At 37.7% G+C, this 19,265-nt stretch overlaps 1 protein-coding gene across 1 annotated transcript; it reads right to left on the reverse strand.

The window, feature by feature from the left end:
* Window positions 1-2,163: 2,163 nt before the first annotated feature.
* Window positions 2,164-12,767, reverse strand: LOC139954404 (uncharacterized). The gene is made up of 6 exons (XM_071954192.1): window positions 12,696-12,767; window positions 8,663-8,791; window positions 7,710-7,890; window positions 7,017-7,043; window positions 5,200-5,460; window positions 2,164-3,512 (listed from the first exon to the last, which is right to left on the reverse strand). Exons 1-6 carry the CDS (start codon window positions 12,741-12,743, stop codon window positions 3,418-3,420), a joined length of 741 nt encoding a protein of 246 aa, XP_071810293.1. The 5' UTR covers window positions 12,744-12,767; the 3' UTR covers window positions 2,164-3,417.
* Between the last annotated feature and the right edge of the window lie 6,498 nt (window positions 12,768-19,265).

Consider the following 19,265-nt stretch of genomic DNA (forward strand, 5'->3'; position numbering starts at 1 on the left):
TATTCAACCCAAGCATTGTGTATTTTATTACCAGTTTTAAAGGCAAACAGTTTACATTAAAAATCGGTAAATACTTTACTTCAAAATTAAGTAATTATTTTACATGAGTGGGTTTATACCCAGCAATTCAGTAAAAAAAACTACCCAATATTGATGTAAAGTTTTACACAACTATTTACATTGTAAAGCGGTAAAGTCTTTACTTCAAAATTAAGTAATATTTTACATGAGTGGGTTTACCCAACAATTCAGTAAAGAAAACTACCCAACATTTATGTAAACTTTTACACAGCTATTAAGCAAGATATTACCCAACGCCTGTTAGGTAAAGTTTTACCTAATAGTTATGGTGTTCGCCCACTACATCTAAAACAGGTAATATTTTACACAAGTTGTGTAATCTTTTCTCTGTGTGTACTGAGTATACAGTGCTAACCATGGAGCAATAAACTAGTTTATTGCTCCATGTGCTAACACAAATCGGTGTATGGGTAAAAAAAAAAATTAATATTCTTTATCCCTGATGCAAATTTAACATCTCGTTATAATTCTTTCATCAAGAAAATATCTTTACTAGTAATTTTGAGAGTAGGCCCTAGCCTAAAGGATATTTTCACCGAGCTGTTTGAGCTTAGAATGACAAAGTTAAGTTTTCATTCAAAGAATTGAACTGTGGCAACGAATTCGTATTGAACCAATAAGTTTCTTACCCTTCAGGTTTGTAAATTTATTGCAGCGGTACACATTCCATTGTTCCGTCGGTTGAACACTCAGCGGAAGCAGCCGTCCTCGCTGTGGTGCCGGGTGCTGCAGCTCTGCTCCCGGCTACATGAGCGGTGCAGCTCTGGTACGGCAGGCGGTGTAACACCGCTCTGGTACGGCGGGCTAGAGTCTTCTAGGTGGTGTTTAGTACCGTCTTCGCCAATAAACTTTTCCAAAGTGAATGTCCTCCTGCTGTCACTAATCCAGATTACCAGTGAGATTAAAGACCAACAAAATGGAGCACTCAAAGCAACTGGAAGCTCAACAGTAAATCAAGACCAATGTGATGAGTAACTTCCACATTTGTCTTCAATATAAACCTAAGGCCCCGTTCCTGGAACCTCTGGTCGTTCAAGCTCAACATCAATGTTAACAATTATTGTTGTTTTGTTCAGTACTCAACTCCAAGGCGAATGATATAACAAGCCGAATCCTTAAATGTTTAAACAAAGGCCAACTCACTGAGCATTGAGGGTATGCATAGGTTTTGATTGAGAAAGAAAGAGGGAAAGTTGCTTTAGCAGACAGGCAACGTGTAGAACCGCATGCCGTGTCCTCTCCGTTGTATCGTGTGTACGGTAAATGTTTTCCCCATTCGGTATTGTCAAAAACAGCTGTACTAAAGTACAAGAAACGCGCAAACTTCATTTGCATAACAAAGAGATTTGCACATAGGAATGCCAAAGGATTTAAGATGCTTAGAAACTCCAGAAGGAACACAAAAATATGTTTCTGTGCTGTGGTACTGTATCGAAGGGTGTATTGTGTTTGTTCAATAGCAAAAGCTTTAGCGCAGGGAAGCATTAGGAATTGAGTGAGAAAGAATAAAAAATGTATTTATAACTTAGCTTAGTTACGTAGTTTTTGAGAAAGAAGTAATTGTCCACGAATTTGATTTCGAGACCTCATGATCAGAACTAAATGTTGAGGTCCCGAAATCAAGCATATGAAAGCTCACAACTTTGAGTGACAAGGGTATTTTCTTACATTATTCTCTCGCAACTTCGACGACCAATTGAGCTCAAATTTTCACAGGTTTGTTATTTTGTGCATAATGTTGAGATACACCTAGCGAGAAGACTGGTCATTGACAATTACCAATAGTGTCCAGTGTCTTTAAATCATCACTGTGGTTTGTATATTGTGCTAGCTATAGGCCTATGCTCATCAGAGTCTGACGAGGTACGCTGAGGTTACTTTTGGCGGCAAGTGGAACCCTGCGTTCGCTGCGACCTCTGATAATCGAGCGTCTTTAGTACAGGGTATCTGTGGAACAGAAATTGGCCTACGTCTTTTATACGACACAAATAAACAAACATATGAATAATTTAACAAATAAATTAGATCAAATCAAATTTTCAAGACTTTTTTATCCATAATCAAGATTACATTTTATTCTCGGTAACCTTTACGTTAAAAACAAAATAATCATAGGTGTCCCCCCCCCCTTTGAAAAAAAGACACAATTTTCTTTTCAACAAAATTTATACTAATTCAATAACATTCAATAATGTAATCTGCTAGAATACCAAAATATTATTTTGAGATTACAGCGACATTAACATTATTCTCTTTTGGCAAATAGATACAAGTCAATATTATTAACAATTTAGGAAAAAACAAAATGGATCCACTAGACTTTTGGAACTGTCTCAACAATCGTATTAGTTTAAATCTTTATAATTGTATACGCTTTTATTTGAATATGTCTACTCTCGATTTATATTCAAGTCGCGGTGGAATTGTTCTTAAAGTTTATAAGATAAGCAAAAACACCAAGTAGCTAGTCGCTTGTGATAAGAAACTATTGTCTTTGAATGTATATACTATTTTTCAAATTTACAAAATATTGCAGGAAATGTACAAAGTCTTTAATAAAACAAAATGTAATAAATAATCAAATTTAATGTCATCTAGGTTTTCCCTTCAACCAACTGGGTGGTGGCTTTTTAAATATTTAGCAAGTGATAAGAAATATATCAAACCTTTTTGCCCATTTTTATTTAAGTAAAATGCTTGTATATTACATACCTTTTTCTGATTTTGTCATCAAATAAGGTCAAATTTTTACAATCTCCTTTTTGCTCTTGAGCTTTGGCAAAGTAACTGTGTGCATTATTTAAGTATATTGGTTTTACATTAATTTATTAAAAACACAGTAAACACGTTTTAAGACTATTCAGTGTACGTGCAATGCCTATACCCATCTTGACAAATGAATATTTATTAAAAATTAAAAGGACAATACTTGTGAAATGATATCAACAAGTTGCATCTATATTAGGAATAACAAATTTGTCCCCTCATTTCCCATGGTTTCAATAAAACAATAGTTCCTATCATGCAATTAAAACACACCTGGTAGCAACGACATTTCTACCAAAACATCTGCATCTGCGAAACATTGTTTACAACTTCTAAATAACCTTTTTATATAGAAAACTAATCTACTGGCACTTTTTAAAGCATGATTAGCTAGCAATGTAAACGAGAAGGCCTTACGTCATCAACAACGAGCTTCGTGATTGGTCAATTCATCTGGCTGTACAGTTCTCCATCATCAAAAGACAGTCCGAATTAAGCTGTGCGTTGCATCTTTAGTCTCGGCGAACAAGTCTACCCGACCGACAGTGCAAAGTCTAAATGACGTAATGTTCAGGGGAATCCCCACGTACCGATCAGTTCCCATGCACTCGTTGCATTGACGTCTACACTGGACACTTCTCGGCGGTACAGTCCCTCCGTAGCCGCTGAAATCAAACAGAAGTAAAGTTAAGTCAGTTAAAACTTGTTGTCGATTTTATGAGTTAAATTAGTTTCCTTTATTTTTCTGAAAGACAAAATATAATAAGTGTTTTTCCATTAGCTATTTTCAGGTACTATGGACACTTTTCTATGTCACTATTAGGTTTTTTTTTGTATACACCCAACCCAAACAGTACATACTGTCCACCATACCTCGACAGGCTAATTAGGTTGGTGAAGTGGTGTATTGCCTCGCCTCCCACCTGTGACCCCGGTTCGAATCCCACCTGGGCACTAAGTGGATTGGGTTTTTAGTTTTAGTTCCTACTTGACTGCGTTAGTTTTCCATGGAACAATTCTCTGGGATTTTCCTACATCTAAAACTGAAAATGTCTTGATTGTCTTCTCTCTTTTCGTTTGGCTATAATAAGAGTGTTGAGGAATATATAATCATAATAATAATAATTACATTTATATAGCGCTTTATACTAAAAATAAGTTCCTTTAAAAGCGCTTCACAAAAAAATATATATAAATGATAAGTAAGCAAACGGGAAAATTAAAGCTAGAAATATACAATAATAAAACAAAAGGTACACTAGATATACAATATAACAGGCTATTTAGAAGAAACCAATATCATTAGACTATGAGAAAAAAATTATTGTAATCTCATTGGCACTGATGGAAACCATTGAAAAGATGAGTTTTTAGTTGTGTTTTGAAACTGCCAATTGTCTGAGCATTCTGGATGTAGGAGGGGAGACTGTTCCATAATGTGGGGGCACATACTGAGGAGGTTGTATCGCCGTATCGTGTGTTGGTACGGGGACCTGGTGCAAACTGGGATGACGATGAAGATCTAAGGTTGATTGAGGGGCGTGTTCTGGAAGACAAAAGTTCAGCTAAGTATGATGGTTCATGGCTACGCAATATCTTGTAGGTGAGGAGAAGAACTTTGAACTGGGTGCGAAGGGGAATGGGGAGCCAGTGTAATGAGTGAAGTACTGGGGTGATATGCTGAAACTTTTTGGACCGAGTGATGAGGCGAGCTGCTGTATTTTGGGGCGAGATGAGAAGCAGGGAGATTTATCAGGAGGCTGTTACAATAATCAAGATGGGAGGTGAATAGTGCGTTGGGAGGTGACTAGTGCGTTGACGAGACGTTCTGTGGAGGTATTGACAAAGTTTTCAAATTTTGAATATTCCAAAGGCTGCGGCGCGAGAGATTTTCTTGATGTGTTCTATATCTAAATCCAAATATATCTACCCTTTTGGACACATGAAACATTTTAAAATTGCTGCCTATCGTCGATAGAGCATTTTAAGAAGAAAAAATAACAAAAAGAAATGTCTTCGCCCTCATTAAAATGCCCTAGCGCACATGCCGAAAAGACAAAAAATAAAATGACCGGCTTCGGTTTAATAATTTCTTGAGACTCGATGATTACAGTTTGCAATCCATTTTCTGTATGGCACGAGTTGTCTGATTCATTCTTAATCTGTTTGTGTTTTTGTTTTTTATTTGTTTTCTCTGCATTTTTTGCATTGCCTGTAATGCGCAGTAGAGTATAATTAAATAGGTCACTGCGCAATATAAATTCCCGTATTATTTTTATTATGATGAGACTGGTCCTTGAAAAATTGATACTTGAATTATTTTTTAAATAATGCGTAAACTCAAAAACTTACCTCCCCACTCAAAGAATGCATTATTCCCCTCCGTTGCCATGACAATATCTGGAACATCAGAGACCTCAACAAACGGTACCCTCGACATCTCCATCAAGTATCCTTTACTCGATAAGTCCAGGTACCGTTCAGGCTCCATACTGGACCACGTTACGCCAAGGTCTCCACTGCGCATGATCGCTCGTCTGTTTTGCGACACCCCGAAGAGTTCCATCGTGTCAGGTTCCAAGGCAATGATACTGGCTACGTTATTATCGATATCTGAAAGGATGGATTTATAAGCCGCACATTTTAAAATACATTATTCATCATGGCACATTGGCATTAAATGAAGCAGAAAATAGATTTGAAAACATTAAATACATGGACACTATTGGTAATTGTCAAAGACCAGTCTTCTCACTTGGTGTAGCTCAACATATGCATAAAATAACAAAGCTGTTAAAATTTGAACTGATTTGGTCGTCGAAGTTGCGAGATAATAATGGAAAAAACACCCTTGACACACGAAGTTGTGTGCTTTCAGATGCTTGATTTCGAGACCTCAAAATCTATTTCTGAGGTCTCGAAATCAAATTCGTGGAAAATTACTTCTTTCTCAAAAACTACGTTACTTCAGACGGAGCTGTTTTTCACAATGTGTTATACTACCAACATGTCCCCATTACTCGGTACCAAGTAAGGTTTTATGCTAATAATTATTTGAGTAGTTACCAACAGTACCTCTAAGACTAGAGCGGGAATTGAACCAACGACTTCCAGATGAAAGTACCAGCACTCTACCAACTCAAACATATCGTTCACAGTAGCCTTACATGTTTGCGACATTGTGAAAAGTTTGCTTGGGTATAAAAAGTGGTGTCTTCAATTCTGAACTCCAGAGAAACAATGTTTTCAAAGATGTTTTTGTTTTTTTGCATCGTTTATTTTGTGACACTCATTATGCACACCTACTTAATAGTAGAAATGTTAATAACATGTACAAGTTTGTAACCACCACCGTATAATAAATGTTTGGTGAAATAAATTGAATTGGAATTGTTTTCACTGTGCACTCCGAGAGGGTTCCTGGCCTAAACTTCCCCGGTTTGTATAAAGTCACAAGGCACTTGGATAGTTAGAGGTTATGGGGTGGTTTTAGAACGAGTTACTCGTCCTTACCTAGGATTAGCCTTAAGTTTTTAATATATCCTAGGACTAGTCATAAGTTAGGGCTAGCTCGTTGTGAAATCGACCCCGGCCTGATTGTGTACAAGCGACACCAAAGATCCAATGTTGGCCCTAATCACAGACGAAAGGAAAATTTTCTGAGACCCCTGGCAAGTTGACATTTTGGGGTCCAAAAATAGGGTAAAAATTTCGATTTTGCAAGTTCTAAAAACATACTCTAATGCATGATGCAAAAATAGCACAAGGGTGATATTTAAAGCAATAATTTTTTTTCTCAAGGAAGGCCAAGGATGATACTTTGTAGTGATATAAAAGGTTTTTTGAAATAATATTGCGTTTTGGTGGGGTGGAGTTGTAAATATGAGCTAAAAACCAGTTTTTCAGACCCCAAAATCGGCCTAAAATGGCCAAAAAACAAAATGAGCCGTAACCATGGCAACGGGCTATATATAGAATTGAAAATGCAATTTTGTTTACTTGCACCCCAAGGCCCTTCCACCAACAAAGTATAAAAAAAATTCATTTTTTGACCGTGAGCAACTATGTCAACTATTTACCTGAACTGACTCTTAATAACAATTACTGCGTCTTGCTGGCTAAAATAAGCTTTTAAAATATTTCTACATCATTTGAAATATACAACTTACCGGGGAAGTCTGTGGTCTGACAGGCAGCTAAATAGAAAAAGAAACAAATGGATTCGATGAAAAACTATCGTGTTCACACAATATTTCACTCAATTGTACATTCGTGTGCAATGACTGACATGGCAATATCGCACAGTACACCAGATGCAACCGAAAGAAAGGGAAATGTAAAGTGTGATGACTTCCAAATTTATTTTGTTAACATTTTATTTATTTTTTATTTAGTTTTACAAATAAAATATAAATAGACCAGGATCCAATTTCATAAAGCTGCCGAAGAATAACGTTTGCTGAAGTTTAAAAAAAAAATCTTTGCTCAGGAAAATAGATTACCAGCCATATGCAAGACTCCACTAAACTGTTATGCTAAGTATACACAAGTAAGATAATAGTCACAAGCAACGTGTGGGGCATGACATTTTGGCCAGTGACATGTGTAAAATAAGCAAATTATTTTTGTGCTTGAGCAAATTCTGCTCTATAAAATTGGCCCAAGGATTTTAAATCAAGGACCTCTACTGGATTGACATACCGGCAATACACCAACTAAGCTATCCAGAATTATTATTCAAATATGCAGGAACAATTAATTTTGTTATGTCCAGCAGCCATACAAATTAGATATTGTCATATTTGTCTGAAGAAATATTTGTGTGTGAAACTGAAACATGTGGCGGGAAATAACAATCTTACCAGCCAGGTCAATAGTAACAGATCGTCTGCATCCAAGCAGCTCAAATCTCATCAACGGGAATGATGTATTCTCCGGGTAGCTCTGGGGACGTATACGGAGAAACGCGCCGTTGAACGGTAGGGGGATGATGTTCAGAGACGACGTCACGTTTTCGGTGTAGTTGAAATCGTTCTCGAAAACCTGAAAATTTTCGTATGAAAAATAAACAAAAAAACATCAAGAAAGGAGTGAGTGGGATCCATGACTTTGGGGACCCTTTTGCGGAAACTATAATCAAAGATCAAGTATGGTGTTTTCTGGACTTTGTAATGACAATTTTAGTGATTGTCAGAACAAAATGTGTCAATATGAGAGTAGATGAAACTGTCTTTGGAATGCTCTAAAACCTTTAAAGGCACTGGACACTATTGGAAATTACCCATAAATAATAGTTTCCATAAAAGCTTACTTGGTAACAGAGCAATGGAAACCTGTTTATAGTATAAAATATTCTGAGAGACGGCTCCCACTAATGTTTTGGGGAAAGAGGTAACTTCTCACTCAACTAAAAAAACATCTTCAGCTGAAATATTTTAGGCTGATGAAAGCACACAAGAGAGTTTTTTTCTTTCATTAGTCTCTTGCAACTTCGATGACCATTTGAGTTCACAAGAGATTTTTTTTCTTTCATTGGTCTCTTGCAACTTCGAAGACCAACTGAGTTCAAATTTTCACGGGTTTTGTTATTTTGTGCTTTTGTTTAGATACACCAAGTGAGAATACTGGTCTTTGGCATTTACTAAAGGTGTCCTGAGGTCGGACTAGTCTTATTTCGAGTTAGGACCAGTTACTCGTCGTAACTTAGGACTATCCATGCAGTTTGCATATCTCCTAGGACTAGTTCTTAGTTAGGACTAGTCCTAACTCTTTGTGAAATCCACCCCAGTGTCTTTAAAACAACAGCTTGGCTTACCTGATCATAGTTGAACCACTCTAAACCGTCTTCGCTGTAACTCAACTCGTAAGACAAGGCGGACTCACTGCTGTTAAATCCAGTCTGCATCATCACTCCACTGAAACGATGCATGCCACCAAATCGGATCTAAATCGGTCATGACAACAACCAACTTTATAATAATAAATCATATTTAACGGAGAAGGCTCATCACTGAGACAACAAATTATTTTTCCTCAATTTAAAAAGAAAGAAAAAAAAATCAAATACCATGGTTACTCCACAACCAAATTTAAAACAAAGATATTCGTGTTCAAAGGTGCCGCACAGTGTAACCGGTAGGGTAAACAATTTTATCAATCAACTTTGTTTCCACAGTTTCAAATTCACAATCAGTATCAAATCATAGGCAATGTAATAAATAGTTGTTTGATAAGATTAATTGAATGAATAATAAGCATGGACATTCGTGAAACTGTGGGGGACCCATACAGAAGCAAAGCATAAGAGTATGGTTCCCTGAGCAAGCTTGTGCATTAAGCCGATAATTATTTAAATTCATTTAAAAACCAAATATTTATAACAAGTTTATGATGTTGGGGGGGGGGGGGTGGCAAGTGTGAAATCCCATACAATCAGTTGTACGGACTCGAATCAGTATCCACTGAGGTGAAAGGCAGTTAACAAATCACGAACAAAGAACCTGTATTATTTTGAACACGGCGGAAGACTGAAACCGTCACACCGGCGCTCTACCAACTGAGCTATCTATAGCATATTGGCGGTGTCCCTATTTTGTCAATATCTTTGTTCGGTGGTGCCAGTCAGAAGCCATACAACCGTTAACTGCCGTGTAGCCATGGATCACACCTTATAATATTAATTGTTAACAAAAAAACGTTACAAAAAATGCTGTCATGCACTTAGGCATCTTGTGGTGCTCATCTATTAATTTCTCATGTTTCATTTTATTTATGTTTACAGGTGTTGTTTATGACAACCTTCTTAGTTATGATGTCGCATACTTCATCGGTGGGGGCGTCCTCTTTGTCGGATCTATGCTGACTTTTGGTGTTTCCATCAGCCGCCGACGAAACAAACCTTGCAAACTACTCGACGCGGAAGCTACCATCGAGCCGCCTGAAGAGACTGAAATACAGGCTGTTTATTCTGGACCAAGCCGGTTAGAATTGGGCGGCGCAGAGCAATTTGACGAAGACGCTGGATGTGTCAATCCAGCGTACGCCGTAACCGATGGTGAGGACATTTCAGTTAGTGACGTAGCCGTGAAAACTGGACTTTTGATGCAATCAAGTGAGGACGAGTTGGGACATAATACAGAAGGAATAGAGAACCCCATGACCATCACACAAGCTTCTGCAGACAAACCGATGGATAGGACTTAACTGCAATATACTTTTAAAGTATCGTGTGTATTTATACGTTGGCACCCGTTAAAGTGCGTGGTTGTGTTTCCTTAACGCGTTAAAAGCAAATGTAAGTACATGTAATACTCACAGCTAACATTTAATGTATTTGTCACTTTATCTCCGGAAAAAACACCGTTATGTCACTTATATATTAGGAGAATTGTTATCTCTTCGTAAAATTGTTTAAAACAAAAGTCTGGTGTGTACACATAACGAACTTTACGATTCAAGAATTTCTTACATTATGAAGTAATTTCGACAAACAATAGTCATCCAACACATGGGGTTAATCTGTAGCACATAGACGAGGACTACAAGTACATCTGCCAAACATCAACTTGTATCACGCTCGGCAAGTTATGGCCTAGTGGTTTGATCAGCAGAAGTGGGTTCGAGTCCCGGTCGTAAATAAAACCCACCACGTTAGAAAGAAAGATTTACGTCACTGTTGGTTTATCCAATGAAATCACTGGTTCCGTAAAACAAATACGTGTCTTTATCCTTGCGAATAAAAACAAAAGTCCAACTTCTCTGTCGCTCGAATGGGTGACTTTTGGTGACACTTGGTGGCAGCAGACTTACCATGTTATAGGGTAATCCTAAAAAAAAATTTTTATACTAGGCTAAGTATCTCCACACAATAAAACCTTTTCGCAACATGTCAGGCTATCTGCCTTTATTGTGGTATGTGAAAGTTTTAAGTGGATACCACAGCAGTGCATTGAATGGATGGGGGTGTACACAGACAAATTTACCCAAACTAAAATAGTATTGATTATGTCCACCATAATTAAAATGATTTCACAATGGCTTATAGACCTTATGCATATGACGTCATTTCAGTAGGGCGCCCTCACCTAGAGGTCAAAAGGAGGTTGTTCATTGGCCAATACTGTGCGCCGCGCGTACAAATCTGTGCGTCTCAATTGTTTCGTCACCGTTTTTCCTCTAAGATGGCGGCTGGATGACGTCAATGCATAAGATCTATAGGCTTATATGTGGGTATTCTTTGTTCATTCAACTGACAATCATGTAGGCCTAATCTCGAATTATCAAGTGACCTCGCGGCTTTGATGTATCATTGAAGAGTTTAACAGCTGAGTTGATGGTCATGTAAGCCAATGGTATAATAGACTTGGTTCAAGTCAAGTTCTCGTGCGAGAGGTCCCTAGAGCATAATTATTGTGCCAACTAGCAAACACAGAGGTTGGGAGACGGCTGCAGCGCAACCGTTTTCTTGCGTCAGGCGATGGGACTAAAAAATAAAAGGATTATCACTGGATTGGGACTTGAGTAATAGACCTTATCGCAAATACCAATGCGCAAGCGCAGACTGTTGAATGAGGTGCATTGTGGGATAGATATGAATCAAATTTTGCTACCAGCTAGACCACAATGCATCTAATTCCAAGCTTTACGCGCGCGCCCCAGTATTTGCGAAAAGGTCTATGTCTAAAAAGGGTACAACGGGCAAATGTACGATAAAGCTTTGTCGTTGTGGTCGTGACAGTAAAGTCAATATTATTTTTAACAATTATGTATAACTATAATTATTAGGTTACTGCACAGGGCAGATGTTTAATGTCCAGTCTGACAGCTTGCTGCTGATTATTTCTCTATGTTAAAATGTAGTTCACAATCAAACAATTTGTCTTTGTGAAACATTCAATATTAAGTGAACTATTACCAAATCAATTTGTTTCTAAAAACACAGGAGGGTGGGGACGCAATGGCTTGGTTTCGGTCTTACATCCAAAATAAAGAATAATGTGTTAATGAAAAATCATTTGATTTAGGCAAAATTTTACAGGCTTTGAACTCCATTTATGGTTATTCGGTTGTGCCTTATTTCTTGATATGTGAGAGTCATTGAGACTTGGTGTTAGTGTCTATACTAAGTGTTTTCAGGGTCAATGAACCCAATAGGAAAAACTCATTTGGTTAAGGCGGCAATTTTGAAGTGCTAAATGGTCGCAAATCAAAAGCATTTTTGTCCGTTTGTCGGTCTACGAGCCTCACAGAAACTTGGTGTTGGTGTCTATATCCATGTTTTCAGGATAAAGTATTTGAACCTAATAAACTTATTATAAAACAAAATTTGATCATTTGGTTTAGAGAGCCACATTGAATTTTCAAATGACTGCAAATCAAATGTGCTTGTTTAACAATGCTTGGTCTATTAAAGACGCATTATACGGACAAGTTTTACGGGTTAACAATTCTAATAAAAACATATACATCCGAGCTAACCATGGCCGATCAGAGGTGACAAGCCCTGGCTTGGTCTGAGCCAATTGATGATACCATCTGGGCTAGATCTGACCAAACCGGTTCAGATGCTAACACAATGTCATGTTATAATTTGTTTTATGACATTTTAATAAATTAAACATGTCAATATGTAGAGCTTGTCAATGTTGAGACTTCCCCTGAACATTGTTTCCAAATGAAATGAGATCCGAACCTAACAAAGAGGCATCACTGGCCACGACCAATATGCCAAACAGGGGAAATAATTGACGAGAAACTGTTGACAATCACCATAGTAACACAAGTTGACAACATCGACAAGTACATAGCAGAAAATAATGAGGAGATAACTGGGTTAGATCTTCTCTTACCATTCGATGTTCCCAAGATCTTGTCCTATCCTTTGTAGAACTCCACATCGTCAGAAAAACCAATACCACACACTCCAAAGAAACCTTCAACTTCATTCAGCCAGAGAGAGTCAAATACACCATTCACAATCGAGAAATACCTTCAACTTCAATGGTCGGATAGAGCGGTGAAACATCTAAACAAGATAAAACAACAACATTTGTTTGAAACTATTAAATATAAAGCGGGTTCAAGTTATTTCATTGGGCTTTGTTTTTTGTTTAAATAGGCGTGAATGCAAGACGGATATCTGGTGATTGGTGGGGGGGGGGTGGGCGACATAGACTTGTATTCAATTATTTTTGACTGAACAATTATCTTTGGTATTTTTTTCCCCAAAAACATTAAAAGTATAAACAAATCCGTGTGTAGATTTTCTTGTCTCTTCCACTTCCAGCTGAACTTATTGAAGGCCAGTGGACACCTTCTGAACAGAACAAAAAATAAAAGTTAACAAACAACTTTACAGGGTTTACAGAAGGTGATGGTCGATTCCATGAAATGCTTTACTTTTTTAGAAAACATTAACTAAAACAATTATCAATTCTCGATAATAATCGAGAATAACGGATTTATTTTAAACACATGTTATGACACGGCGAAACGTGCGGAAACAAGAGTTGGTTTTCCCGTTATTTCCGATGACCCGATTGAGCCTATAATTAATGTTCACAGGTTTGTTATTTGATATAAAAGTTGTGATACACGAAGTGTGGGCCTTTGGACAATTACTGTTTACCGATGTTGTGCGATTGCTTTAAGTCTCGGCTACATGGATTCAAATTCAGCCATTCTTTTCATTAGCCAGGAAAACACATTATACACGAAAAGAGGGACTATTATACACATATTGACTGGCAATGGGGGAATTATAGTGTACGTCTATTCCCCCGAGGGACTTTGAGTGACCAGAAAAGGGACCTATTTCCCGAGGCCGAAGTAAGTAAAGGGCCCTCTTCTGGTCACTCACAGGCCCGAGGGGGAATAGACGTACACAAGTTACTAAATTATGCCAGTCAATATGTGTTTTATATCATAGCTCGGTCTTAAATGTCAAATAAGAACAGAAATTTGGAAAAGACAGGAAGTTTTGTAGTTAGTTGCAGTTCACGGTTCAAGTCAAGAGGGGGCGCTGTAACCGGGCACTATTTTCAAAGACGGGTACTAGTTCCCGCAAACACGCGCGCGAGAACACTAGACTATATTAGTTCATCCCACGTGACCGTGTTTCAGCCAACCAGAACACGGAACAAGCAAGAGGTGTGTTATAATAGAATATTATATTCTACGCTATTCACTCTGTAGATGTGTTTTGCACGCGTAGTCCTTTGTACTCATAATGCGAATTTAATGACTTTCCCAATGATTTACACAATGCCTAAAAATGTTTCTACTACATTTTTAGATTGCATCAAGTCTCTCAATATTGGCAAATCAGACCCCACCCCTTTTGTTGTATAGACCAACCACAAACGCGAACACTCACCCAAAAGTCCACATACTAGTCCGTCAGCTTGGTTCGTTGGTTAAACCGAACACTAGTTTCAGTATGATTCGATATTAGTAATTACATATTAACCATTTTTACTTGTAAATGTTCTTTTTGGCCTCCTGCTTCGCCGCCAGTGCAGTGAATATATAGGTTTTCTGGGTCAAATTCGGCAAATGAGCAGTCAATTTCATTTTCATGGGTTCGAATTTAAGCTGTTTTGCATCTCCAGTTGTTACTGCGTATCAAATTCAGAATTCGGCCATTCAATTTCGTTTTGAGTCGAGTCAAATTCCTTTAGCACTCATTCAATTTAGCGTAGCGTCATTCTTTTTCGTGACACGCCTGAAGAAGCGTCTGCGAATTTGAATGCTGCTTTGATGAATTGTTTAATTGAATGATTATTTTGTTTAGTTGAATGACGCAACATTACATTTGACTAATCATAAAACGAAATCGAATGACCCTTTTGAGTAGCATTCGATTTCGCGCGAAATAGAATAGCTTGGTGGTTAAATTGGCTGCTCATTTGCCGAAATTGACCGAGAAAACCTATAACTTAGGGGCAAGTTCTATCAAGGGACTAAAGTTGACTATTGTCGACCATTGGGCGATTTTGCCTGGTACCCAGGATGTATGTCATGCAAAAAACATTGATTAGTGGTTGACAAATGGTCGCTGATCGAACTTGCCCTTGATTGAACGCAGTTACTGTATTTAAAGAAGAAACAGCGCCCTCATCGTTGTAATCAACTGATATTGTCATTTTGCGCTGTACCTACGTTGTTAGACTGGGCCCCTGTTATTCAGATCCAGCGATTCCATTGGGTATAATGATACATTGGATAAATGCAGTGACTGAAAGCTACCGTAGAATGGTTTGTTTTGATTGGTCTGACTCACCTCGGTTGGCCAATCAAAACACAGATATGGAAAGCTTACTTTCGGTCGTCTGCACGTATGTGTCCACGTGTGTGGTAGTTTGTATACAGTACATGCATGGTGGATACGGTACTTGCTTGTAATGCTGGTGTAGAATTTGCGTGTATCTCTATGAGAGGTCAAAGGTCAAACCACACTCGTCAGACGTTCAGGCTACTACGTTGTAGACTAGAATAGACGTCTTGCCGCCTTCTAGGGGAAGTATATTCTGGAAGTTAAATAATGTATAGAACAGGGAAGTCCAACTAGAGGCCTCTGCTTTATAGCAACCTGCGAATCCACGTACACTTGAGGGCACTAAAATATGAACGGGTGTCCACCATTTTAACCCCACCTTGGCTGTAATCTTGAATCATTTGATTCCTAGTAACTCTGTCAACCCCTTTCTAAATAAACTTATACAACATAGAATCAAGGTTCTTAATAAATAACTTATGAGGGATCAGGGAGAGTAAGGATTAAAAATGTGAGCTTAGACAAAATGAGAGATTTCACAACAGTAACTCTACCCAACACTGTAAGGTTGCGCTTAGACCATTGCCCAATTAAGTTGCTGATGGAATTTAAAACCCTGTTATAGTTGTTATCAATCATATTGTCCAAGTTGGTGGAAAAATCATCACCTAGAGCTCTAAAACATTCTTGGGGACGGACCCAGTGAACATCAATATTAGGACAAACACCTTTTTGACGGCCCTTATTACCACCAATCCAAACTGCACTGGTTTTACTAATGTTAACCTTAAGGCCCGACATACAAGCAAAATTGTCTAGAAGCTTAAAGGCTCTGCTAAGCGAGTTTTCAGATCCGTCTAGAATAAACACGGTGTCGTCTGCATATTGAAAAAAAGCCTGTATTCGGAGCCATCAACTGTAATACCTTTCAAAGTGTTGTCCCTGCGAACCATTTTGCCCAGAATTTCGGCACACAAAAGAAACAAATAAGGGCTTAAGCCGTCACCTTGCCGGCAACCCCGGTCAATTTGAAAAGATTCTGACAGGAAACCATTTATCAATACAGAGGCTTTTGTATGGGCGGCCAAAAGGGCCAAAAGCTAAATAAAATAAAAACTAACTATATTTTTGAAAACTAACATAAAAAACAAAAATTAAAGAACAATTACAGTTAATTAAAGATAAACAATAATACCAATAATAAAAAAACGAAATTTACGTGTAAATCGCAAATACAGAGCACCAAAAGTTTAAAATGAACGAAATAATAATAAAATAAAAAACATATCGTTAATTTAGAATATAAAGGGAAAAGATGAACAATTAGTCAAAACTTGAAATAATATTAAAAAAAATATTAATCCACTAAAAAAAAATGTGCACTAAATATAAAAAAGGTTATAATAAAAACATGTTTGTACCTTTAAAAATATATACACGAATTGTTTTTATGTTAAAGGAACACGTTGCCTTGGATCGGTCGAGTTGGTCTTTGAAAAACGTTTGTAACCGTTTTTTATAAAATGCATATGGGTAGAAAGATGTTGTAAAAGTAGAATACAATGATCCACACAAACATGCCTCGAAATTGCGTGGTTTTCCTTTTACCTCGTCGACTAACACGTCGGCCATTTATGGGGGTCAAAATTTTGACTCCCATAAATGGCCGACGGTGATAGTTCGCACAGTAGAAGGAAAACCACGCAATTTCGAGGCAAACTTGTGTGGATCATTGTATGCTACTTTTAAAACATCTTTTCAACCATATGCATTATATAAAAAAACGGTTAAAAACGCTTTTGTTTTGACCAACTCGTCAGATCCAAGGCAACGTGTTCCTTTAACAGTAAAAGAAAACTAAAAAAAAATAATCCATTAGAAAAAAATGACATTAAATTTAAAAAAAATCATTAATAATAAAAGAAATGTTTGTCCCTTAAAAATAATTACACGAAATGTTTTTAAATTAACAAGAAAAAAAACTATCCAAAAAAATAATCCATAAGAAAAAAAATTGTTTGCCCTGAAAAATGATTATACGAAATGTTAAAAAAAAAAAAAAATTATCCTTAAAAAAATTACAATTTAGAATTTTTTTAAATTCTTACCTAAAAACCACCAACGTAAACTAAAATTGCACAAGCTATGTTAAAAAAAACCGAAACAAACATTGAGGGCGTAAAATTAAAGACAAATTTTGTAAAGGACAAATATTGTAAAGGACAAATTTTGTAAAGGACAAATTTCAGAATCAACGAACAAAAGTTTTTACGAACTGACCATAAATGAACATAGAGGGCGCGGATGATGGCGAGTCGCGAATTTTTCTCTGTTAGTGGTTTTTATAGGCCAAGAGTTTCCCATTGGCTTCAAAAAGCGAATTTTTCTCGCCGGGCCAGTGTTCCCTTATTATTAAAGCTATTATTTGCTCTATGGTCTCAGATGCTGGCCATGCTATTGCAAGACGACTTAAAACTAAAAAGTTAAAAACTATTTGGTGTACGTGTATAAACCATATTGAGCATTGTCTTAAGCAGCTGAAAGCTGGCCTACTCCGACTGGTGGCTTACAATCAGGGATAACATGAAAATAAAATAAAGTCAGTGATACAATTTGCTCTGAACACCAAATGAAGAGAAATTGTGGACTTATGGCTGGTGCCCGACTAAATTTGTTTGCAGTATTTTGCTAACAAATGAAGGTGATGGGCCCTAGCCTGTTATAATTCACAGTAAAAGATTGTTTAATCTTGGGGGAAGGGAATCTTGAGGGATTCAAATGTGTCCATAGACCTTTTTGAGATCGTTTTTTGAAACGTAAGTGATGTGGCAAATCTTTAAACGTGAGCCCATCGACTCTGATTGAACGCGTACCTTTTGATATTGTTTCGTAACTTGGAACCTAAATGTGTCTTGGAATGTAAAGCGTAGCTGCGTGCTTGGAACCTAACCATATCTTTTGGAACGTAAGCATATCTTGGAACTTAAGTGAGCTGTCTTGGAAAGTAAACGTAGTTGCATATGGAACGTAAGCGTAGCAATTGACTCGGGCTATGTACACCGTTTTCATATAGAGCGTAACTTGAAGGAAAGTAAGCGTATCTTGAAACCTAAGCGTATCTTTAGCTGCGTAGCTTGGAACAACCATTGTTATAAGGAGACTTTTTGTTAAGTTGAAACACAAGAGCAACTGCAGATCTGGGCCCAATTTCATGGCTCTGCTTACCGCCAAATTCTGCACTTACGATCTCGATTCCCCGCTTACTTGCAAGCTCCGAATTTCTGCGCTAGCCTTGTAAGCATAGAATGCCTAATAATGTGGAGTACGCATGCGTAGAAGCCAAAATTAGGTGCTAACCCGTGAAATAGGCTTGCCGTAAGCACAGAATTCCCTGCTTCCGCAAGCGCCGATTCTGTGCTTACAGTTATAAGCAGAGCCATGAAATTTGGTCCTGGTTGTGTGACATACAATGGGCTTACTCAAGCATAATATTAAAAGCATGAGTGTAGACTTGTACAAGTCCTTCGTAAGTATTATCACAACACCATAGGAACGTAGTCGTAACCATATCTTTTGGAACAACTCATGGGAAATTGCGGATTTTGATTGCTTAGTCGAATCGCGCCTTCTGCTTTTCAACCCACTTGGTTTATAGTGCGACTAAAGCTACGTACTATGAAAGTGTCGCGATCAAATTCCCCTTGGTTAACCATGGAGGATATAAATCTTTCGAACTTTTCAGCACTAGTTTTACATTATTGCACCTTCCATAGACCCTAAATGCTCAACGTGAAGTGCACATGGGCACATACCAAAAGCCCCGCTAACCTGTGAAAATGCTTGACAAAAGCAAATAATTTCATATTTTCCAAAGCGTTCATTCTTTGCTCACGGTGAGCAGCTGCTAACGCGTAGAGTACGAATGCGCACGTGCCGAAATTCCCCACTATCTTGTTAACATGCTTGAATGACATAAGCGCAGAACAGACCCTTCCCATGAAAAATGTAAATTTCTAGTGCGTGTGCTCTAACGTTTTGATTGGCAAAATGAGGGAACATCTTGCTGTTTTGTACACGGCTAATGGGTGCGTGATGGAGACGCGATTGCGCGTCTGCTTACATTGCACAACTCTACGGCGTTTGC

This window comes from Asterias amurensis, chromosome 2, assembly GCF_032118995.1.
Source record: "Asterias amurensis chromosome 2, ASM3211899v1".
NCBI classification, from domain to species: domain Eukaryota; kingdom Metazoa; phylum Echinodermata; class Asteroidea; order Forcipulatida; family Asteriidae; genus Asterias; species Asterias amurensis.